This window comes from Chelonoidis abingdonii, chromosome 11 (assembly GCF_003597395.2).
Source record: "Chelonoidis abingdonii isolate Lonesome George chromosome 11, CheloAbing_2.0, whole genome shotgun sequence".
In the NCBI taxonomy this organism is placed as follows: domain Eukaryota; kingdom Metazoa; phylum Chordata; order Testudines; family Testudinidae; genus Chelonoidis; species Chelonoidis abingdonii.
In genome coordinates, this window is record NC_133779.1 from 15,923,837 (window position 1) to 15,948,792 (window position 24,956).

The following is a 24,956-nucleotide window of genomic DNA, read 5'->3' on the forward strand; positions in this document are numbered from 1 at the left end:
GCTGGGAGCAGAACTGCCCCACATGGGGGGCCCAGCTCATTCCTTTTACCTGCTCTGTTTGTCCAGCCATCTTCCTCCACATGCATCCCTCCAGCCATCCCCCAATGTACCCCAAACCTCCCCCTACGTACCCACTCCATCCCGCTATCCCATACAGTGCAGCACTTCACCCCTCCATCTATCAGCCCACATCCTTCTCCCCCACCACACCTCGCTCCCCCAAACCCCACTGCCATCCATGTGTCCAGCCTCCCCGACGCCTCGCGGGCAGCAGACACTTGGGGGTTAATAGTCACTCTTTTTTAATCTTTGTTCATTTTGGCAAATCAGGAGCAGGCCAAAGGCGGCACCAGGCGAGACACCAGGCGTCTCCTCGTGCCCACGTATTTACAGACCTGGCCTTGTTTGGCAGCTGCCTGGTGTGTTGGTTCTTGGGAGGCAGGTAGATCCCCCCTTAATGACAAACTGAGCTGGGAGGGTGCCAGTGAAATCCAGGCCCACTTCTGACACAGGCTAGATAGGACTGGGTGAGGGGGCCGGACACCAGGGTAGAGGGACCCATGGGTCTGATCCAGGAGAAAAGGGGCAGGATACTGGGTAGCTGGTGCCCCCTAGTAGGGAAAGGCCCCATGTCCCATTCCCTGCCCCCCTGAGCCAGCCAGTCCCTCAACCTGGGGCAGATGGGAGCTGGTGGCCCCTAGAGCGGAAAGACCCCAGGCCCCCTTCCCTAAGCCTAACCCCATGCACCCCCATGGGCCAAAGGCAGGGGGTAGGCCCCCAGGACTAGAAAATACACCCAGCGACCCTCCCCTGCAACAGGCTCTGTAACCCCCACTGACTCCATCAGGCTCCCAGTAGAAACCAGTGGTGCGCGCCCCCCCCCCCTCCCCAAATACCGGTAATAACCCAGCAGCCACCTGCGCCAGCCCAGGGTCTCCACTCGGCCCCCAGTACCAACCAGCGAGCCTCAGGCCTCTTGGCCAACCCCTCCCCTCATTCCCCCTCCCCGCTGAATCCCAGGGCCCCAGCTGATCTCCAGCTGCAAGGGGTGGGGGCTCCATCCTCAGTGCACATCCTGGGGCGGGGGGGGCACAAAGGTGTCTGTATAACAATGCCCCCCCTTGTCCATCTGTCCATCCATCAGGCGGCATCTGGTGCCAAGAGGGGGAAGTGGGCAGCAGGCTTACATTCCACAATGGGGGGGGACGGGGCTGGTTGGGGGGAGCCCCCCATTGCTGACGAGTTGTGGGGCATTTCCCCCCTTTACTTGAGACACAGAGTTAAACTGGTAGGGGGACCAATCCTGGGGGAGGGCAGTGTGAGCCCCCCCACCCCGATATGTAGCTCGCTGCCCCTCAAGGTTGGATTTGGCATAAGACAGTTTTGACAGCAAACTCCCATGTGCGGGGAAAGGGGCAGCGAGGGGCACTGGGGGCAGGTACATTCAGCAGCCTGGCTGCCCCCCAGCGGCTGAGTCACTGTAAAAAAATTGTCCAGAGAAGCAAGTCCTTGTGGGGGGAGGGGGATCCCAAAATGCTGGCCTTGCCCCCCCCCCCCCCCAAGTCTCTGTGTCCCCCAGAACATGCCTGGCGCATGCGTCTCCCAGCCAGGCTAGGGGGTGAGGGCGCGGGGGAGCGATGGCCCAGCACCATCCCGAGGAGTCCCTGATTGCTGGGGGCAGGTCCCCGCCTCAGTTCTCAATGGGGTCTGGAAGAGAAGGAGAGAGGAGCAGGACAGAGTAAAAAGACCTGGATCAGCCCCACGGACCCATCACCCCAGTACCCTGCCCCCAGATCAGCCCCATGGGCCCATCTACCCTGGTATCCTGCCTCGTCCCTGACCCAGATCAGTCCCACAGGCTCATCTACCCTGGTACCCTGCCCACCAGATCAGCCCCATGGGCCCATCTACCCCAGTGTCCGGCCCCCTCTCTGTCCCCAGATCCGTCCCACGGACCCATCACCCCAGTGTCCTGCCTCCTCCCTGCCCCCAGATCAGCCCCACAGGCCCATCTACCCTGATATCCTGCCTCCTCCCTGCCTGCCCTGGATCAGCCCCAGTGGCCCATTTACACTGGTATCCTGCCTCCTCCCTGCCCCCATATCAGCCCCAGGGGCCCAACTACCCCGGTATCTTGCCCCTGGATCAGCTCCACAGCCCCATCACCCCGGTCTCACTCACTGGCTGTGGGCGCCAGCTCGGCCTCGCGGGGGGCCAGGTGGGGCTCGAGGGCGGGGGAGACGGTGAAGCGGGAGAAGCGCAGGGCGTCCATCAGGCTGGGCTCTGCCCCCTTGGCTGGGAGTAGTGCGGGGGGCGGCGTTGGGGGGGCCCCCGAGCTGGGGTCCGTCACCATGGAGACAAAGGATGGGTTCTGGGCCATCAATGGGAAGTCGTCATCCCATTCGAAGCTGCCACCTGGGGGCAGGGGCAAGATGAGAGGGGGCAGGGCCAGCCCCACCCCACTGCCAATGGCCCCTCCCCAGGGAGGGATCCCCACTGGGGCCAACGCCCCTTCCCCCATTGGTCGGCACAGCCAACACCCCCTTCCCCATGGGGATATCTGGCCTGTGTCTCCAAATCTCCTCCTGAGTCCCCACCTCCCTGCTCCCTGCACCTTGGGGCACCATGGCAAGGGGGCATCAACCAGCTGCTGCTGTTTATGGCTGTATGCAAACAAGCATTTTAAAATATGCAAACAAGCCCATGAAATAATCGGTGATGGCTTGGCCCTGCCTCCCCCCCCACCCCCGGAGCCACTCCCACCCCCGTGGCGCAGGGCTCACTGAATCCGTCGGCGGGCGGGAAGGCCTCAAGGGCAGGCTGTCCTGCAGGGCCCTGGGTGGTGCCACCCTCGCCCTCTGGGCCGCTCTGCGAGCTCAGCTCGTTGGTGGGCGTCTCCTAGGAGCAGATGGGGGAGAATGAGTGTGTTGGCCCTGCCCACCCCAGCCTGGCCCCGCCCCTTCCCATCACTCCCACACCCTGGGCTCCTCCCTATTCTTTGTCCCCGCCTTCCTACACCAGACTCCACCCCTGCTCTCCTGGCCCCGCCCTCCACCCCCAGGCCCCACCCTCACCTGTTCAAAGAGGTCGACGGTGACACCATCAAGCAGGACACCACTGGCGGTCTGGCCAGACTGTCCGCACCCCATCCCACAGGCCCCTGCCCCATCCCCAGTCCCATACCGCACAGTGCCCACCTCTCACCGGATGGTCAATAGGTAGATTGGATGACATTGTTATGATAGGAACACCATGCTTTCCTTAGCCATTCCCGCATATTCCATGGCCTTGCCAAGCCGATCATCGCCGCGGACCCCAACCACCCACTCACCACAGGTCCCGCCCCCAACACCTGGTTCAGAAAGAGAGTAGAACGGGTGACGTCGTCGAAGGAAAACACCATCTTGCATTCCGGTCCTGGCCCGCAGGCCCACCATCACAATCTCCAGGCCGCCCCATCACCTGGTCGATAGAGGTAGTAATGGTGACATCGCTATAGTATAGGATCATCTTCATTCGCTGTTTCCGGTCCAGCTCGGCAAGCCTCCACTCCGGCCGAGGCGGTGGGAGGGGATTTGGAAGCACGAGCCCCGCAGTAGGTTGCCCCCGTCATCCGAGTCGCTGAACCCACGATTGGGAACGCCCCCGAACACCTTGTCCGCGCCTTCCATCATGCTTTCCTACTCCTCGCCTGGCCCCAGCTGCTCCCGCTCCAGCTCCCCTTCCTCCTCCGGTGGCCAAGCACCCAACCGCAGCCCCTTTAACCTGCCCCCGGCCGGTGTACGAGGGCTGGCAGGCTCAGCAAGGGCGGCCCAGCGCCAGCGACAAGGGCGCGAGAACCTGGCTGCACCGAGGGGACGAAGGGGGGGTGGGCAAGGTCAGTGGTGGTAGACGGACCAAATGCAGAAGGGTGAGGTGAAAGTTCAAGAGTCAGAGGGGTAGTGAAGCACCCCTGTCCTCCATCCCTGCCCTCCCACGCCACCTCTGTCCTGTCCATCGTCGCCCCCATAAGCGCCTACGTGGCCTCCATCCATGCCCTCCCGCATCATTACCTAGAACCCTGCCACTTCTCCACCACGCCGCATGCCCATCGGCATAACCTCTCTGTCCACCATCCCCCCACACTATCCGGCGCCTCTATCCACACCTCCACAGCCGTCCAGTCCCTGCCCGACTCTTACCGCTGCGCGATGGTTCCCAAACCACTCTCTGTCCATACCCATCACCCTCGACGCGCTACGCGGCCCTCCATCGCGATCCCACGCCGCATCCAATCCCCTGCAATCTCCTGCTGCCTCCCCCATACCTCTGTCCAGCCATTTGAATCCGCCCCGCACAGCCACTACCCGGCCTCGTCATCCATAACTCTTCGGCGCCTCCATCCGCTGCCACTCTCCGCGCGCGTGGCCTCCCACCGATCCCTCTGTCCATCCCTACACCACACCGGTGTCAGGACCTTCCTCCAATACATTTTTCTACTGGTTGGCCATTACCGTCTCTCACATGTTTTATATAGGAGTCCGGAGTAGGGCGGGGTTGGAATTTACAAAGTTATATGGCTTCGGGGATCGGTAGGCTTTCTGTCCCTCCCTTTTGTGTCATATAGCCTCATCTCTCGCCCTGTCAGTCCAATAAGCTGAACATCCCATCACATCCCTAAGTTTGTGGTGCCCTCAAGACCAATTCCCATTAAAAACAATCTTGGCACAGCGACAAGAAAAAAAGTATCCGCATTACAGTTAAAACTAAGCCCTTACCCAATTTCTTCCCCGTACAAATAAGGTTCATCCCTACTAAACCATAAGGAAATGTCCCAACACTTTAGAGTCACTTTGCATTCTATCCTATCATCTCCTGGACTCCAGGTCAAAACACACAAACTTGATAGTACATTCCGTGTTCTGTCCATGATTACGGGGCTACTTACACATTCCCATTTCCTAGTCCATACGGTTTCCCATTTTGGGGTGACACCCCCTACTCCAAGTGTACTCTGATTCCGATGGCAATCCGGAATTTAAAAATCCTTAAATTTTCATGGATTTCTCTCACAACTTACTTATTCTGAAACTATTTTTCAAAATGTGTTTTGTAAATTGGTAATAAGGGGACTGCTACCCCAAAAGGAGTTGTGGGATGTGGGTCCATCTCTGGAGTTCCTTATTGGATCTACTACGGAGGGATCATGTGTTACAGCTAACCTACTCATCTGGCCCCTTGTGCGCCTTCGCTAGGGCAGCGGTGCCTGCCCACTCACGCCAGGGCCGCCTGGGCAGTGTCTGGCTGGGAGGCTCAAAAGTCCTCTGCGATAGGCCATCCAGCCTGCACGGCTTGGCAGGACAAGGCTGCCTCCAGCTCAGCCCAAAGCAGCCCCCACTCTTCTCTGGCTCGCGGCCTATACGGCCCCTGAGGCGCAGCCAAGCCACAGAGGGGGTAGGATGGGGCACGGATATGGGTATTGGCAGCCCTTATATTTCGTTGTGCGCATGCGGGCCGCACTCCACTTCGGCTCCAGTGCGGTTGGGGTCCAGGTCTCCTAGTCCCTCCCTTGCCAAAGCTGGGGGGACGCCCAGCATCCAGCCATGACCTCCCCTCGCTGCCCTCCATTCAGCCCCTCCACCCCCAGTTCTCCATCCATCCCTGCCACCTCCTGGCCTCCATCCATCCCTGTGTCCATCCCCCCACATCCCCAGTCCTCCATCCATCCCTCCACTGCCCCCCCTCCGGTCTCCATTCATCCCTCCATCCATCTCCCCCACCCCAGTCCTCCATTCATCCCTTCATCTGTCCCTTCCACTGTCCCTGCTGCCCCCGCATCCTCTGTCCGTCCCCACCCCAGTCCTCCATCCATCCCCCGACACCTCCACTCCTCCATTCATGCCTCCATCCATCCCCCCGTCCATCTCCCCTACCCCCACTCCTCCATTCATCCCTCCTTCCATCCCCCGTCCATCTCCCCTACCCCCACTCCTCCATTCATCCCTCCTTCCATCCCCCAACACCCCCACTCCTCCATTCATGCCTCCATCCATCCCCCCTACCCCCAGTCCTCCATCCATCCCCCCCACTCCCCGGCCTTCGTCCATCCTCCCCACACCTCCCTTCCTCTGTCCTGCAGAGGGTAACCCTCCCTCTGGATGATCCTGCTCTGTCCTTCTTACAACTCCCCCTCCAGATGGTCCCCAATCCTTCCCCCAGACAGCTCCCCCTCCCGTCAGATGGCCCCCATCCCTCCCCCCAGATGGTCCCTGCCCCCTCCCTCCGATGGAACCCCCGACCCCTGGCATCTCCCTACCTTTGATGTCCTCGCTGCCTGGGCTCCCTGCTATGCTGAAGTCCAGGTGGGGCTGGGGCTGCAGCTGCTCAGATGCCAGGTCAGATCCCTCGGGGCTGGGGACAGGGGCCTCCCCGCTCAGCTCCGGCACCTCCTGGCCATCCAGCTGCCCTTCCTTGCTCTCTGCCCCCTCCTCCTTTTCCTGGGGCGGCCCACCTGCCGTCTCCCCGCCGCCCCCTTCCTGCTTGTCTCCAGCACCCCAGGCCCCCTCGGGCTCCAGGGCCCAGAGTCGGATCACGGCCTCCTCCTTGACAGCTGGGGCCCCGGACACCGAGGTCCCCGGGTCCCGGTGGCTGCAAAGCAGGTTCCGGGTGATGTTCTCCCGCAGCGACACCAGCAGCTGCTCCTTGCACACCTGCACTACGAAGCCGGCCTCCACCTTGGTCGGCGCCTGCTGCCCCCCATCCTGCCCCGCCTCCTCCTCTTCCCCCCGGCCCTCCTCCCCCTCGCCGTCGGAAAAATAGGCCGAATCTCGGTGGGTCGTGGCCAGCCCCCGCCCCGAGCCCGCTTCCTCCTCGGTCCCCGGCGTCTCCTCCGACAGCGTCAGGTCGCTGGTGGACTCCGAGATGGGCGTGGGGGGCAGCTGGGCAGCATCCCCTTCGCCGGGCGACTCCCCGTCCTCCTCCTCCTCGGGCTCCCGGACGAGGAGCTCCGGGGAAAAAGTGTTCTCCGTCTCGTAGCCACTGTCGGGGAACTTCTGGCCTGGCGAAGAGAAACGGGAGGCTGGGCTGCAGCCCTCGGAGGAGCTGGTTTTGGACGGGAAGTCCAGTGAGTCCCCGGAGTCCAGAGGGCCCCTCCACCGGCCCACTGGGGCCGGGCCGATCTCAGGCCTGGCCACGAAGCCGTCTGTGGCCTCGGGCACGATGGCGATGGTCTCCTCGTCGGCGCTCTCCGCCAGCGTGGCCAGGGGTGGGATCTCCACCGGCACAATTACGCTGCAGCAGGTGGCGGTCAGCCCGGGGAAGGGCGAGCCCGGTGGCCGCCCAGCCACCCCCCGCTTGGGGTAGTCCTGAAGTTCGTAGCTCACCACGGCCGTGCCCATCAGTGGGTCATAGAACGCCGAGGGAGGGGGCAGCGCCCCGGCCAAAGGGGGTGGGCCGGGTGGCCCAGCTCCGCCCTCTCCAGCCTCGGGGGGGCCCTCTCCTAGCAGGATGGGGCAGTCGGCCAGGGAGCCCCGCTCCACCTTGAGGGAGGAATCATCCTCGGTGCCGTAGCTGTCGCGGTGGGGCCGGGGGATGGGGGCGTGGTTGCTCCAGCCGCTCACGACCTCCCCCCGGCCCGGGGCACAGCGGCAGCGCCCGCCCCGGCTGCAGAGCGGGCAGAGCAGGGGGTTGCGGCGCCCGCCCCCACCGCTGCTGGCGTCTTCCCCGTCCGTGCTGCCGGCCGAGCTCTGCTCCTCCATCAGGGAGGGCTCCCGGTCCCAGGGGGGTGAGGGGTGGAACTCCGAGGGGTCCCCCGCCAGCGTCTCCCCGGCTCCCCGCTCCTCCAGCCCCTCGCAGTCCCAGCCACGCTGCTGCTCCTCCAGCTCCTGGTACACATGGAGCAGGGACTCCCCCAGGAAGATGCCCCCCGGCGCTGGATCTGTCAGCGAGGTCTCCTGGATCTCGGTCCGGAAGGGGTTGGCGCTGCGCCGGGCCGGCTCCTGGGACACTGAGATAAAAGGGTTGGTGGCACTGGGGGCCCAGCTGGCTGGCCCCTCCGGCAGGAGGTGGGGGACGTGGTGCCGGGCTGGGGGCGGGGGGCTGCCCCGGCCCGCTTCAATAGGATCCCAGTCAGAAGGGAAGAGGGGCTCCGGCGGGGAGCCGGTCACCCCGTACTGGCGCTCGTAAACGGGGCTGGGGGTGCAGACGGTGCCCTCGGGCCCTTCCCCCTCGCCGTGCTCCTCCAGCCGGATGTAGTACTCGCTGCAGACCGAAGGGCTGCGGGCGCTAATCACCGGGACCACACTGGGCGTCTCCAGGCTCTGCCGCACCGGCGCCTCATAGAAGGGGTTGGCGCCGGGCACAGCCAGGCTGCCGTTGCTGGCTGGGGTGGCCCCGGGGGCCGGGCTGGCCTTCCAGCGCCCCAGCCGGGCCTTCTCCCACATGTACTCGAAGTTGAGCCCCCGGCTGCTCTCGGTGATCGTGAGGACGTCGTCTAGGTCGGCCCCCTGGAAGCCATCCAGCAGCGGGTAGGCCGAGATCTCCTCCGAGCGGTGCCGGCGAGGGGGGGAGGCGGCCGGCGAGCGCTTGGGCTTCAGGGCATTCCAGCGCCACTCAAAACTCTCCTCCGCCTGCGCGTGGCAGCGCTCCGTCAGCAGGTAGGTCAGCTGCAGGTGCAGCTCCTCCAGCGTGGGGCGCTGTGGCGCTGGCAGCCAGCACGACTGCATCACCTCGTACCTGCAACGGGAGGGAGACGGGGCGGTCAGGGCAGGGAGGGACAGAACAGTCAGAGAACAACAGTCGGAAAAAGAACAGCTGGAGAGATGGAAGAACCACCAGAGAGATAGAGACAAGGGTCAAGAATAAGCCAGCTGTAGAGACTGAAGAACAGCCAGAGAGACACAGAAGGACCGGCAGAAAACAATAGCCAGAGAGACAGAGAAACAGCTGGAGAGAGGTGAAAGAACAGTCTCAAAACAACTGCCAGAAAGACACAGAACAATCGGAAAACAGACAGAGCAGTCAGAAAGTAACAGCCAAAGAAACAGAAGGACTGTCAGAAAGAGGCAGAAGAACATCCAGAAAAAAAACTGGAGAGACAGACAGAAGAAAGAACAGTCAGGGGGAAAAAACAGCCTGTCAGAGAGACACAGAAGAACTGAGAGGGGACATGATAGCAGTTTTCAGGTATCTAAAAGGGTGTCATCAGGAAGAGGGAGAAAACTTGTTCACCTTAGCCTCTAATGATAGAACAAGAAGCAATGGGCTTAAACTGCAGCAAGGGAGATTTAGGTTGGACATTAGATTTAGGTTGGACATAGGAAAAATTCCTAACTGTCAGCGGATAGTGAAACATCTGGAATAACATTGCCGAGGGAGGTTGTGGAATCTCCATTCTAGAGATATTTAGAGGATAGAGATATTTAAGAGTAGGTTAGATAAATGTCTATCAGGGATGGTCTAGACAGTATTTGGTCCTGCCATGAGGGCAGGGGACTGGACTCGATGACCTCTTGAGGTCCCTTCCAGTCCTAGAGTCTATGAATCTATGATGGAGAGAGAAAACAAACAGCCAGAGAGGAGAACAGTGGGACAGAGAGGCAGAAGAACAGTAAGAAAATAACAGCTGTAGAGTCAGAAGACCAGTTGGTGACAGAAGACAGAAAAAATCAAAAGAGTGACAGAAAAAACAGTCAGAAAACAGCCAAAGAGAGAACAGTCCAAAAATAACAGCCAAAGAGACAGAGAAGAACAGTCAGAAGCATCAGCTGGAGAAACAGAAGTCAGAAAGAGCAAGAGGGGAAAAAACAGCCAGAGACAGAGAAACAGCCACAAAAACCAACAGAAAAGTAGAAAGTAACATCTGTGGAGACAGAAAAACAGCGAGAAATGGAAGAACAGTCAGAAAAACACAGCCAGAGAGAGGGAGGCAGAGGACCAGTTGGAAAACAACAGTCAGAGAGAAAAAAGAACAGTGAGAAAACAACAGCCGCAGACACAGAGCAAAGCAGGACAAGACGAATGGGAGAAATGGAGCAGTCACAGGCCCCAGTGACAGCCCAGCCAGGAACCACCTGCAGCTGTCAGCGATGGAAGAACCCGTCAAGCACACACCGAATCCGGTAGATCTCAGCCCTTTGGAGCGGCTGTACCAGGCTAGGGTCATGGCCAGCTAGCTCCCCATTGGGACCTGCCAGGGAGCTGAGGCAGCTGTGGGGCAGGGACCTAGTGCTCACCAGTAGTCAGAGTAGGGGAGCTTCAGGCGCGGCTTGGCCAGCTTCATCTGCTGCTCTTTGATGACGAAGGCGAGAACCTCCTCGTCCGACAGGTGCCGGTAGGGCTGGCTGCCGAATTCAAACAGCTCCCACATCGTCACCCCCAGGGACCTGGGCAGAGTAGGGTTACAGGGTAAGTGCAGGGACCTTCGCCCGGCGCTGAGACGCAGCTGCTCTGGGATGGAGCGCAGGGGCTGGGTACACAGGGATCCCTCGCCTGGTGCTGAGATGCAGCCACCTCTGCAGTGGGGCACGGGGGCTGGGTATACGGGGACCCCTCACCAGGCACTGAGATGCAGCCACCTCTGGGGTGAGGCTGTATATACAGGGACCCCTCACCCGATGCTGGGACGCGGCCCATCTGGGGTGGAGTGCAGGGGCTGGTTAACAGCCATGTGGAACAGGTAGCTCTGGGACCGCAATCCCCCTAAAGCTTCCCCCTTACTGACCCTTTGCCCCTGAGGCTGAGGGTGGTCCTGGCTGCCCAGGGGTGCAGAAGGCACTGAGACACAGTCGGGACTCACCAGACGTTGCTCTCCTTGCTCTGATCCACCACCACGAGCGTCCCGTGAACTTCGTCCAGCAGCTCCGGTGCCACCCAGCGCAGCGGGATCCACAGCCGGTCGGGGGTGATGTAATAATCCTCCTACATGGGGGGCCGTGGGGGAATCAACACTGGGCAGGGGTCCTCCCCCCCATCCCCTGAGCCAGCCAGTCCACACCCTGAGGCTGGATGGGAGCTGTCACCCCCTTGAGGGGAAAGGCCCAGTGACCCAGACCCATCCCCCTGAGCCAGCCAGTCCCTGCCCCGAGGCTGGATGGGAGCCGGCTCCCCCTAGAGGGAACAGGCCCTGTGCCCCATTCCCTGCCCCCTTGAGCCAGCCAGTCCCTGCCCTGGGGCTGGATGGGAGCTGGAGCCCCCTAGAGGGGAAAGGCCCCGGGCCCCATCCCCACCCCAGGGCTCTCACCTTGTAGTTGTTGTGTGAGAGGCCATAGTCGCCAACACGGACGGTGAGGTCAGAGGTCAGCAGGCAGTTCCGCAGGGCCAGGTCGCTGTGGGAGAATGTGGGGAGACCCCAGTCAGAGGCAGGCAGCATCCCCATGAGACCCCCTTTCGGTGTCACACCTGCCCTGGGGAGAACTCTGCCTCCCAGATACCCCCTGCTCTAACCCCACCATCCCTTCCCCTGCCAGAGGTGTGCAAGAACCCAGGAGTCCTGGCCCCTAATCTTCCGTGCTCTAACCACTAGATCCCCCTCCCCTCCCAGAGGTGGGATAGAACCCAGGAGTCCTGGCCTCCAGTCTTCCCTGCTCTAACCACTAGATCCCCCCCCCGTCCCAGAGGTGGGATAGAACCCAGGAGTCCTGGCATCCAACCCCATGCCTGGCTCCAACCCTTGAATCCCCTCCACTCCCATGGCAGGGAGAGAACCTCGGCATCTGGAAGCTCACCTGTGGATGTAGTTGTTCTTGTGCAGGTGTAGCAGCCCTAGGATGAGCTCATAGGCCATGCGCTGAAGTGTGCTGAGGTCACGGGTCAGGAGGTCGGGGGTCAGCCCGTCTGCCTGGCACTGGGCTCGCAGGTAGCGCTTCAAGTCGCCCTGGGGCGACAGGGGAGGGATGGGGGGGAGGTCAGGCAGGCCGGAGCACAGACGGGGGCACCAGGGACCCTGCGGGGGCCACTGTACCCCTCCAGCAATCAGGAGCAACCTTGGAGCCCCCAGCTTCACTAGCACCAGCCACAGCAGCTGGTGGAGTGGAGACTCCCCACTCACTTCCGGCATTATGGGGCTATGACACACAGGTCAGCAGTGTGCACTACACCCAGAAGAGGGCTCACTCCCCTTCTTGGGCACACACACAGCAGGGAATTCTGACCCAAGCCATCAGGAGGCAGCAGGGGACACACACACACACATACACACAGCAGTTCTGAGCCCAGCCACTAGGGGGCAGCATAGGATGGACACACACACACACACACACATATATAGCGGGGAGTTCTGATCCCAGGAACCAGGACACACACACAGAGACAGCAGTTCTGAGCCCAGCCAATAGGGGGCAGCAGGATAGACGCACACACGCACACACACCCCGGGGAGTTCTGATCCCAGCCACCAGGACACAGCCACGCACCCACCCATGGCAGTGATAAACCCAGCCACCAGGGAGCAGTGAGACACACCCACCCACCCACCCACATACAGAGCAGTTCTGAGCCCAGCCACTAGGGGGCAGCGCTGCCCACACTCTCACCCCCCACCCCGATCCCCATGGCAGCCCCCGCCTGCGCTCACCAGCTGGCAGAACTCCATGATGAGCAAGAAGGGGATGGTATCCGTGCACAGCCCCAGGCACTGAAGGATGTTGGGGTGCTGAAGGCTTCTTCAAAGGGGGGTGGCAGAGAGAGAGAGAAAGCACTGCCATTCCTCATGGCAACAGCAGCACCCGGACGCCTGGGTTCTATCCTGGCATTCTATCTGGTGGTCAGAGTGGGGAGGGGGCTGGGAGCCAGGACTCCTGGGTTCTCTTGACAACTGTGAAAATGACTTGGTCTGGCAAGCCCCTCCCCTGTGTGCCTCGATTTCCCCTCCACAAAATTTGGGGAGAGGTTCCTGCTCTTTCCAGAGGGGGCAGGAAGTTTTCTGAAGGGCTGAAGGATGCTGTGGGATCCTCAGCAGAGAGAAGCGGGGGACAATCCCAGTGACTAGATCTCCAAATCCCCGTCCGGCCTCAGTCCCTTCCCAGATCCTCCCGTACTGACAGGCTGGGGAAGGAGGGGTCGGGCGGGGGGGCGTGATTTTTAGCTTGACCCTGTGGCTTTAAACACAGGTCTGGCAAACCTCACCCGCAATCTCAGTAAGTCTGGGTGGAAGCAGAACCATCCTGGGCTGCTTTCATGCCACTGCATGATACAGGTTTCCTCCTCTTATCTTTGTGCTCTACGGATGCTGAGATGCAGCTGCTTCTGGGGTGGTGCGCGAGGGCTGGGTATACAGGGACCCCTCACCCAGTGCTGAGATGTAACTGCCTCTGGGGTCGGCTGAGGGGGCTGGGGGAGGGATAGCTCTGTGGCTTGAGTATTGGCCTGCTAACCCAGGGTTGTGAGTTCAATACTTGAGGGGGCTGTTTAGGGAACTGGGGTAAAAATCTGTCTGGGGCTTGGCCCTGCTTTGAGCAGGGGGTTGGACTTAGATGACCGCCTGAGGTCCCCTCCAACCCTGATATTCTATGACCCCCTCACCCAGTGCTCAGATGCAGCCACTTCTGGGGTGCCCCCATCCCCTAATTACCGATAGGGCTGAGCCTCTGACAGGAACTTCCTCTGCTCCAGGGGTCCGGCACTGACTCGAAGCTCCTTCACCACAACCTGGGCTGGGGTGAAGTCTGAGAAGATCTCCCCCAGGATCACCTAGGAGACAGAGCTGATGGTCATACCGCAAGGTCTGCACCCCAATGGGGCCCCTACCCCCCAGAGCCAGTCAGTCCCAGTCCTGGGGTAGGAGCTGGCGCCCCCTACAGGGGAAAGGCCCAGTGCCTGCCATGGGGCCAAATGGGAGTTGGTGCTCCCTGGACGTGACACCTGTAGAGGCCGGGGTGGCAGGTAGCGAAGTGGCAGGAGAAACACACTCACCTTCCCAAACCAGCCGTTCCCGATCTCCTGCAGGTAGCTGAGGTGCTGCCGGCTCAAGCCCAGATGCTTCACTAGGTCTGGAAGGGGACACAGGAGGGTGAGGAGGGGACTGAACCCTGCCAGCCCCTCCAACGGGGAGAAGGGAGCTCCCATTATGGCCTCCTACCCACTTTCATCTGATCCCTCCTCCCAGCAGGAAAGGAGTTGGGACCAGGAGGTCGTGATCCTCCTTCAGGGCCCCCCCAGGAGGCTGGGCCATCGGCTCATCAAAACACAGCTTCCAGAATCACTGGTTAATCTAGAACCGTGTTCCCAGAGTCACTGCATCCCCACTGGGTCATCCAGAATATGGCTTCTAATGGTGCAGATGCCTCAATTGCTGATCTAGAACTTGCTTTCCAGAGTTGCTTCTCTGCACTTGCGTGTCTAGAACCTCACTAGTGTAGAATTGGGTTGCAAGAGTCATTGCACCTCAGATAATTTTTTTCTAACAAAACCCTAGTGTCATAGACTAATCTAGAACACTGTGTCCAGAGCTGCTTTGTCCACACTAGTTAGTCAAGAACATCACTTTTCAATAAATAGATTTCCAGAGTCTCTGCATCCAAGGTAATTAACCTAGAACATTGCTAGTCTAGACCCTCTTTCCTAGTGTCATTACTTCCACATTTGGTCTGTCTAAAGCTTGCTTTATAGTGTCACTGCTGCCTCATTGGTTGGTCTAGAACACGTTTTCTTGATTTGCTGCATCTACACTGGCTACTCTAGAACTCAACCTCCAGTCATTGAATCTTCATTGGCTAGTGTAGAATGCGGTTACCAGAATTTCTGCATCTGCACTGGGTAATCTAGAACATGGTTCTGTGGTCTTTTGCCCTATCTGTTAATCCTCAATGTCATAGAATCATAGAATATCAGGGTTGGAAGGGACCTCAGGACGTCATCTAGTTCAACCCTCTGCTCAGTGCAGGACCAATCCCCAACTAAATCATCCCAGCCAGGGCTTTGTCAAGCCTGACCTTAAAAACCTCCAGGGAAGGAGATTCCACTACTTCCCTAGGGAACCCATTCCAGTGCTTCACCACCCTCCTAGTGAAAAAGTTTTTCCTAATATCAACCTAAAACTCCCCTACTGCAACTTGAGACCATTACTCCTTGTTCTGTCATCTGCTACCACTGAGAACAATTTAACCCATCCTCTTTGGAACCCCCTTTCAGATAGTTAAAGCAGCTATCAAATCCCCTCTCTCTTTTCTCTTCTGCAGACTAAACAATCCCAGTTCCCTCAGCCTCTCCTCATAAGTCATTTGCTCCAGCCCCCTATTCATTTTTGTTGCCCTCTGCTGGACTCTTTCCAATTTTTCCACTTCCTTCTTGTAGTGTGGGGCCCAAAACTGGACATAGTATCCAGATGAGGCCTCACTAATGCCGAATAGAGGGGAATGATCACGTCCCTCGATCTGTTGGCAATGCCCCTACTTCTACGGCCCCAAATGCCATTACCCTTCTTGGCAACAAGGGCACACTGTCGACTGATATCCAGCTTCTCGTCCACTGTAACCCCTAGGTCCTTTTCTGCAGAACTGCTGCCTATCCACTCAGTCCCTAGTCTGTAGCAGTGCATGGGATTCTTCTGTCCTAAGTGCAGGACTCTGCACTTGTCCTTGTTGAACCTCATCAGATTTCTTTTGGCCCAAACCTCTAATTTGCCTAGGTCTCTCTGTATCCTATCCCTACCCTCCAGTGTATCTACCACTCCTCCAAGTTTAGTGTTATCTGCAAACTTGCTGAGGGTGCAATTCACACCATCCTCCAACTCATTAATGAAGATATTGAACAAAACCGGCCCCAGGACCAACCCTTGGGGCACTCCGTTTGATACTGCCTGCCAACTAGACATGGAGCCGTTGATCACTACCTGTGGAGCCCGACAATCCAGCCAGCTTTTTATCCGCCTTATAGTCCATTCATCCAGCCCAAACTTCTTTAACTTGCCGGCATGTGGTATCTAACGTCATTGTGTCTCAGATGCTAGTTCAAGACTGGAGCCATTTCAGCCCCTTTGTCTGGTCTAGTTTTGACCTAATAAATCGTCAGTGTCTGATCTAGATCCTGATTTCTAGAGTAATTTTAGCCACAGTGGTGGGTCTACAAATAATCTCTCAGCTCTCACTGGTTATCTTAGAATAGGGACGGCCAACCTGATCTTGAGAAGGAGCCAAAATTTACCAACGTACATTGCCAAAGACCTCCAGTAATACGCCAGCAGCCCCCCATCAGCTCCATCCACTCCAACCTGCGGTTCCTCCTGCCCCCTGGCAGCCCCACCAAATCAGTGTCTCCCGCTCCCTCTCTACTCCTCCTGCCCACTGTGATCAGCTGTTACCCAGTGCGCAGGAGGCTCTGGTGGGGATGGGGGGGGCAGAGTGAGGGTATGGCAGGCTCAGGGGAGGGGCGAGAAGGGTGGACTAGGGGCAGGGCCTGGGGCAGAGCAAGGGATTGAGCACTGAGCACTCCCTGTCACACTGGAAAGTTCGCATCTATAGCTCCAGCCCCGGAGTCGGTGCCTATCCAAGGAGCCGCATATTAACTTATGAAGAGTTGCATGCGGCTCCGAAGCCACACGTTGGCCACCCCTGGCTTAGAACCTTATTTTCAGAGCCAGTCCATCCCCATTGGGTAGCCTGGAAACGGAGTCAGTCCATCTCCACTGAGCAGAATCACCTCTTCATGTTCATTAGCCTAGAACCAGAGCTTTCTCATCCCCATCAACTACCTAAAACAAAAGTCACCACATCCCAATTGAGCAGTCTAGAACCAGTGCCTTCCCATGGACTAGCTTAGAACCAGTACCACCAATCCCACTGACTAGCCTATAATCAGAGCCTCCCTGCCTCCACAGTCTAGAATCAGAACTTCCCCATGTGCATTGACTAATCAAGAACCAGAGCCACCCAGTTCCCACTGACTAGCCTAGAACCAATCTAACACAGCCCATTCCCACTGGATAACCTAGAATCTGGTTTTCCAATCCACCCTATCCCCACAGTCCAGGAATGTGTCACACCCAGTTGGGAGACAAGCATGTCCCCTACCTGTCTTGGGCATCTGCTTGTTGGGAGCCGGGAGCGAGACCTCAGAAAGTGGCAGGATGTAGACGTCTGGGATGGACTGGGATGATGAGGTCTCCTCAGCAGGTGGCGTGTATTCCCCCGAATACTCTTCCCCATCCGGGTTCTCGAACTCCTGCATGGCGCAGACAGACAGGGATGCATGAGGACCTGGGACATCCATTCTAGAGTCTATGTCTCTCTAGGCACATGGCCTGGGTACCACAAATCCCAGGGGCGGAAGGCAGGTGGTCCTGGGATCAGAACCGGGATGTTCTAGGTGTGTGGTTTTCCCTTAAAAGGACCAGTGCACCCTGTGACACCCAGCCATGCTCCTCCCCAGCCCCAGCCGTCTCTCACCTTGAAGCCGACATCGCCCCGTTTGCAGCACAGGCAGGTGAGGAGGAGGAAGACGAAGGCCAGGAGACCCGAACAGGAGATCAAGACCACGGCATAAGGGGGAGCAAGAGGGAACCGGCCTTGGGACAGACCATCTAGGGACAGAGAAATGAGAGTAAGAACCAGCCCGGCACTGAGATGCAGCCCCTCTGGGGCGGGGCACGGGGGTTGGTTATACAGGGATTCCTTGTGTGGTGCTGACCTGACTGTCTTGACTGAGCTCTGAGAGGAAAACTCCAGCGGAACAGCAACCAGTTCCAGGCATTACAGGGCAAATAACTCCCAGCCCCAACTGAAACGGTAATTCCTGGCAAATGCACGATTTAGGGATGGGGCGAGGGATGGATGGATGGGTATCGAGCGGGGACAGACAGACTCCTCCGAATTCACCCATCAGGAACTGGGCCAACCCCCTCCCCAAATCACCGAGTAGGAATTGGGCCTTGACCCCCAACTGCCCCACTAGTAACCAGGCCGAGACACTGCCTGCAACTCACCCACCAGGCATCAGGCCGGCAGCTCTTGCACCCCAAATTACCTCTCCCGAAACTTGGCCCAGACCTGCCCCCAAACACCTGCTCCGGGGACTGGACCCAGGCCTTCCTCTCAACCAACTTGCTGGGAACCAGGCCCAAGTCTCACAAACTCTTCATGCCAGGGCTCTACAGATCAGTGGCCCAACAGGCCCAGCCACCATAAACATGGACCTCTCCCCAGCGTCCCAACTCCTAACACCCCATCTCCTACCCTCCTGCAGCCATACAAACGCGTAACTAGCCTGGGACTGACTAATCCGCTGTGTGAAGGGGACGGGCTTGACCACCTAAGGAGAGAAACTTACAAATCAGCTGCGGGGGAGGAAAACCCCCATCCTGACCCAGGCCCCCAAATGACACTGGAAGCGATGGGGTCGGTTTCAGCAGAGGGGAAGGGTGCGCCAACAGGAGGTACCCTGTGGAGGGGTGGAAAGCAGGTGGAATAGAGCTAAGGAAGGAGAAATGGGACACGGCAGGGAGGGACCGAAGGAAGGGATGAAGGAGGAAGGGGATGACGGAGGGATGAAGGGGATGGCGGAGGGAGGGAGCAAAGGAAGGGATGAAAGAGGAAGGGGATGGTGGAGGGATGAAGGAGACGGCAGATGAAGGAGGAAGGGGACAGCGGAGGAATGGAGCGCAGGAAGGGGACAGCGGAGGAATGAAGGAGGAAGGGAACAGCAGATGGAGCGCAGGAAGAGGACGACGGAGGGATGGAGCACAGGAAGGGGACGGCGGAGGGAGGGAGCGCAGGAAGGGGACGGCGGAGGGAGGGAGCGCAGGAAGGGATTGAGGAGGAAGGGATGGCGGAGGCATGGAGTGAAGGAAGGGATGAAGGAGGAAGGGGACAGAGGATGGAGGGAGTGAAGGAAGGGATGGAGGAGGAAGGGGATAGCGGAGGGATGGAGTGCAGGAAGGGGACAGCGGAGGGAGGGAGCGCAGGAAGGGATTGAGGAGGAAGGGGATGGCGGAGGCATGGAGCGAAGGAAGGGATGAAGGAGGAAGGGGACAGAGGATGGAAGGAGTGAAGGAAGGGATGGAGGAGGAAGGGGATAGCGGAGGGATGGAGTGCAGGGACAGTGGAGGGAGGGAGCAAAGGGATTGAGGAGGAAGGGGACGGCAGAGGGATGAAGGAGGAAGGGGATAGCAGAGGGATGGAGTGCAGGAAGGGGATGGCGGAGGGAGGGAGCACAGGAAGGGATTGAGAAGGAAGGGGATGGCGGAGGGAGGGAGCAAAGGGAGGGATGGAGGAGGAAGGGGACAGAGGATGGAGGGAGCAAAGGGAGGGATGGAGGAGGAAGGGGACAGAGGATGGAGGGAGCAAAGGGAGGGATGGAGGAGGAAGGGGACGGCGGAGGGATGAAGGAGGAAGGGGTTGCAGATGGAGGGAGCAAAGGAAGAGATGGAGGAATGAAAAGCAGGTTAGAGCAAACGAAGGGATTGAGGAGGAACGGTAAGCCGATTACAGTGACGGAAGGGATGAAGGAAGCGATGGAGGGGTGGAAGGATCGGAGGGGGGGCGATCTGCCACACCTGTCCCCTCCACATGCCCAGACTCCAGGGAGGCTGTCCAGGCCCAGGTGCTCACCGTTCTCCAGCGGCGCAGCTAATGCTCTGTCCGGGTTGAAATACGACATGGAGGCGGCCAGCAGGACGACAGGCCCCTGCCTTAGCATTGTTGGGGCTCGGCGGGCATCGATCGGCGGGGGCCACCGGCGGGGAGACGGCCTAGGTCCGGGGGGGGAACAGGGGAGACCCGAGGGAGGGAAGCCAGCCGCAGGCCACGCCGCCTGAAACGGGGCAGATGTGCGGGACAGGGGGGGCGCGCCCAGTGGCTTTCACGCATCCGAAGGGGTGAGGGGGACCTGGGCTGGAGGGCACCCTGGCTTCGCATCGCCAGGAAGATGGGCTGGCCTGGCCTCAGCTGCTACCTGCTTTTCATCCCGAAGCATCTTCCTTCCTTCCTCCGCCTCAGAGCTCCAAGGGGAAGGAGGGAAGGGGCCAATCCGCCCAGCGGAGGGCTGGCAGGGGCCAAGCAATAGAAAGGATCAGACGTGGGTTATGCCCATGCCAACAATAGACAGGGGGAGGAGGAGAATTGGGGAGGGTGGGATGCAGGGTGGAAAAGAAAACTGGGGGTGGGGGAGGAGATCCGGGCAGACGTCTGGGTTTTCCACCCGCTTTGCCGGGGTGAGGGGGGGCGGGGAAGTGGAAGGGGGGGAAGGGGAGAAGAAAAGGAGGATCAAATCCAATGGGAGGCTGGCTGATTTCGGCATCCGCCTGGCTGGGGAGCTGGGCTGCTGGAATTGATGGAGACAAGACCCACCCCCTCGGACACCCCCCGCCCCCCTGCTGGGCTCGCCGATTGGGCCGGGGAGCTGTCTGTCAGGGCCAGAAGCCCAAAGAAAGGAGAGATGAAGGGACAGGGGGAGGGCAGAGAGATGCAGGAGATGGAGGGGGGGGAGCGTCTCCATGGTAACCTTCTCCCTGGTACCAGCCTCAGCAGCAGTAGGGCACTGTGGGAGAGGGATGGGGAGGGAGGGTGTGTGTGTGTGTGGGGGGGTATTTTGGGGAGAGGGTGGAGTTTGGGGGTGCAGGATGTGGGGGAGCTGCCAGGGGATTCCCCAAGCCAAGGTGGGGGAAAAGAGCTGGGTAGAGGTGTCATGCGTAAACACGCAGTGTCACATGGGCCACACACACACATACACTGACAGTGTCACATACACACATGGTTCGCACACACCCTGACTGTCACACACATGGCTCATATACACCAACAGTGTCAGATACACACACACATGCATGGCTCGCACATACCCTGACAGTGTCAGACACACACACACACACACATGCATGGCTTGCACACACCCTGACAGTGTCAGATACACACACAGCTCATACACACACTGTCACATACCCACATGGTTTGCACACACTCTGACAGTGTCAGATACACACATGGCTCGCACACACACTGTCACACAAACAGCTCATACCCACACTGTCACATACCCACATGGCTCACATTCAACCCTGACAGTGTTAGATACACACATGGCTCACACACATTTTGTCACACACACAGCTCATACCCATACTGTCACATACCCACATGGCTTGCACACACCCTGACAGTGTCACACATACACAGCTGGCGCACACACAGCTCACACACACCCTTTATCTCTCTCTCTCTCACACACACAGCTTGCACACATACTGTCACACATATGTGGCTCACACACTGACAGTGTCACACACACACAAAGCTTGCACATACACTGTCACACATATACATGCAGCTCATACACACAGTGTCACACACACAGCTCATACACTCAGAGTGTTACGCACACTTGGCTCATACACACACAGTGTCACATATGCAGCTCATACACACACTGACACTCTCACACGCAAACATGTCCATGTGATGTCTCCTACACCCACAGAGCATCACACACACACAGAATGTCACAACACCGTGTCTCCTACATACTCACAATGGCTCTCACACAAATCCATGCTGTCACATGTGCCTGTGAGGTCTCACACACAGTGTATATCACATACACACATCTCACACACACGAATACAGTGAGATGTGTGTGTACATCACAAAACCACATATTTACTGTTTTTGTTGCAGTCATGTCCAGCGGCCCCAGGCAGGGACCAGACCCAATCACGCGGGGTGCTGTACAAATTCATAGACTGAAATGCCAGCATGTGCCCTAAGGAGATTACACCCTAAGTACACAATTACACACAATGCCATGTGCACAGACACACACGGTGTCACAGACATCCTCAGTTTCACACACACACAGTTTCATATACAGTATCATGTACCCAGACACACAATATCATGCAAAAAGCCACACACAGTATCGCGTACCTGGACACACACACACATTGTCACACACGGACACAGTCACACACACATACACACTCACACAAAGACACAGTCTCACACATTCAGGCAAATACAGTGTTTCACACAGTCACACACACAGTGTCACATACGGACACACACACAAAAGTACTGTCACACACACAGTCACAGACAATGTCTCCCAAATCCAGACTCTCAGTTTCTCATGCACACACAGTGTCACATGCAGTCACAGAGTTTCACATACCTGGACACACACACTCTCTCTCTCACATACACACACACACACAGTGTCATACATAGACACACACAGGCATTGTCACACATGCCCACAGTCTCTCTCTCTCCTTCACACATACACACAGTGTCACGTGCACACAGTGTCACACAGTCACACTCAGTGTCACACACACAGTTTCACATACCCATAGTCTCTCTCTCTTTCACAAACACACTCAGTCTAACACACACACACAGTGACATATAAACATAATCAGTCACACACACTCACACTGTCAGTGTCACACACATACACAGTTTCACATGCCCAGTCTCTCTCACATACACGCGAAGTTTCACATACCCAGACACACAGTCTCTCGCTTTCTCACACACACCCAGTCTAACACACACAGACGCAGTGTCACACCCAGCGTCATACCCACAAACACACCCACCCCCATCACACAGAGACAGAACCCCCCAACCACAGAGACACACACATCCCCAGAGACACCCCCCCACCACACAGAGACAGAACCCCCCTCAACCACAGAGACACACACATCCCCAACCACACAGAGACACACCCATCCCCAAACACAGAGACACACCCACCCCCATCCACACAGACAGAACCCCCCCAACCACAGAGACACACACATCCCTAGCCACACACAGACACACACATCCCCAAAGACATAACCCCAATTAAACATACACAATCCCAACCCCACAGACACCCCCCAGACACGCAGACACACGCATCCCCAACCACATAACCCCAATTAGACATACACAACCCCAACCACGCAGTCACACCCCCAATCACGCAGACACAAATACACATAACCCCAACCACACAGACACATCCACAAACACACAAAGCCAACCCTAAATACAGACACACACAACCCCAAACACAAACACACAGACACAACCCCACACAGACACATTCACACACACACAGAATCCCAAACACACACACATCAACTCATAACCCCAAATACACAGACACACACATGCACACAACCCCACATATTCACGCACACATGCAAAAACAACCCAAAACACACACAAACACATGTGTATGCACGGACCTACAACCCCAAACACACACCCAGAGACATACCCAAAAACACACAGATGCACCCCTGCAGACCTGAGCGCTCACAGCCACAGAGATGCCCACACACACAGCCACAAACATTCCCACACATGTAGGAGACACACAAACCTGCCCCCCCTCACCCCAGGTGCACAAGAAAACAGCTGCAACACACACACTTCCCCCAACACACAGACACTTTCTCACACTGACAGGACACAGACAAATATCACTTGCTACTGCCTGTCTGCATCTCACTCCACTCCTGGCTCTGGGAGGGGAATGGGAGCTAGTGGTTAGAGCAGGGAGGCTGGGAGCCAGGACTCCTGGGTTCTCTTCCTGGCTCTGGGAGGGGAGTGGGGTCTAGTGGTTAGAGCAGGGGGGACTGGGAGCCAGGACTCCTGGGTTCTCTTCCTGGCTCTGGGAGGGGAACGGGGGCTAGTGCTTAGAGCAGGGGGGCTGGGGGTCAGGATTTCTCGGTTCTCTCCCCGACGACCCTGGGAGGGGAGGAATGTTCCAGTGGTTAGAGCGGGGAGGCTGGGAGTTCAGCACAGTTGGCTTCTCTCACAAACACCAGGTTAGGAGAAAAACACCCAATAAATCAGCAGCTTAATTCTCCGCCATTTGCGGCGGCTGGGCACTTGCCGGCTTCCCCCGTGAAAGTGTCCAATGAAAAGGAAGATTTACTGGCTACTGGCTCAGCCTGGGCTGCCAGCCATGGGCTGTGTCCGGGATGGGGGAGCAGGCCAAGGGGAACTGGCCAGACCTCAAAGGGCCACAGACACAGGGCCCTTCAGACTAATCATCCCTGACTGCACTGGGGGCAGGGCTGGGTTCTGACCTCAGCCCCCTGGGGTCAATCCAAAGTCACCCCTCATTGCAATGGGACCAGGGCCAGGTTCTGATCTCAGCCCCTTGGATCAATCCAGAGTCACCCCTCATTGCAATGGGGGCAGGGCCGGGTTCTGATCTCAGCTAGACCAGTATAAAATCCACGCTATTGGACTCAGACCTGGGGTGGAGGATTCGTTAACATTATTCTCTCCACTCCGGTTCCGTTGTCCATTTCCATTGAGAGGGTCCCTCTCTCTCCACCCTTCTGCTGCCTTTTTCATCCTGCTTTTTTTCTCCTAAACTTCCCCTAAGACAGACACAAACCCTGCAAAAGGTTTGGCGTGAAATGGGGGAGGTGGGAGGGATCCGGTGTTTGCAACCCCTCTCTACCTTTTATCGTACACTCAACAGCTTCCAATGTTTTCTTTGCTAGTTGATCTCAATCCCACCCCAAGGGTGGCCATGCCAGGGTCCCCACCACACGCTGGGCACCTCCCATGTGATGCCAGGCACCCTGGCCAACCACCGGCTGCGGCTCATACTGGATGGAGCAAGTCTATGATCTACAGGGCATGGTCATTTGGCAATTAAAATAAACTAGCCCGGACGTACCCCACCCCTGGTGCTGCTCCATCGACTCCACTTCATTTCCTGCACGGATCAGACTGCCCCACGTGCGCCGACCACCAATTAATTCAACCAAGGTCCCTATGCAATGCCCACCAAAATCAGCAGGGAAACGCCCATTGATGGGTCAGTTCTCCAGCTGGTGACTTCTCTGGAGCTAGGCCGATTTACGTCAGCCGGGGACTTGATCCCACAGATCTGCTCCCACTGAATTCAAGAGCAAAACTCCTGTGGGTTTCATGGGGAGCAGAAATAGCCGCACGGGCCATACAGAGGTTTCGTTATCTAGAGAATAATTTCCCAAACAAGGGGTCCCGACCCACCAGTGTGTCGCAGGGAGAGTC

General features: G+C 58.1%; 1 protein-coding gene across 1 annotated transcript; it reads right to left on the reverse strand.

Moving 5' to 3' along the window:
• Positions 1–1,553: 1,553 nt before the first annotated feature.
• LMTK3 (lemur tyrosine kinase 3) lies at positions 1,554–20,220 on the reverse strand. Its single transcript, XM_075071267.1, has 15 exons — positions 19,518–20,220; positions 17,358–17,491; positions 16,983–17,133; positions 13,888–13,964; positions 13,547–13,665; positions 12,551–12,638; positions 11,703–11,851; positions 11,219–11,303; positions 10,775–10,896; positions 10,212–10,361; positions 6,296–8,712; positions 3,332–3,417; positions 2,784–2,898; positions 2,182–2,415; positions 1,554–1,707 (listed from the first exon to the last, which is right to left on the reverse strand). The coding sequence occupies exons 1-15, from the start codon at positions 19,603–19,605 to the stop codon at positions 1,691–1,693; spliced, it is 4,032 nt and encodes a 1,343-aa protein (XP_074927368.1). The 5' UTR covers positions 19,606–20,220; the 3' UTR covers positions 1,554–1,690.
• Positions 20,221–24,956: the final 4,736 nt, after the last annotated feature.

What these genes read in the sequence shown, in the direction of transcription:
- LMTK3 (XM_075071267.1), bottom strand. Translation starts at nt 19,605, where the DNA reads ATGCTAAGGCAGGGGCCTGTCGTCCTGCTGGCCGCCTCCATGTCGTAT. An exon ending in AGCTGCGCCGCTGGAGAACG is followed by an intron (nt 17,492 to 19,517) that starts GTGAGCACCTGG and finishes CTCTGTCCCTAG; the next exon opens with ATGGTCTGTCCCAAGGCCGG. An exon ending in AGGCAGCGAGGACATCAAAG is followed by an intron (nt 3,418 to 6,295) that starts GTAGGGAGATGC and finishes CCTGCGGGCCAG; the next exon opens with GACCGGAATGCAAGATGGTG.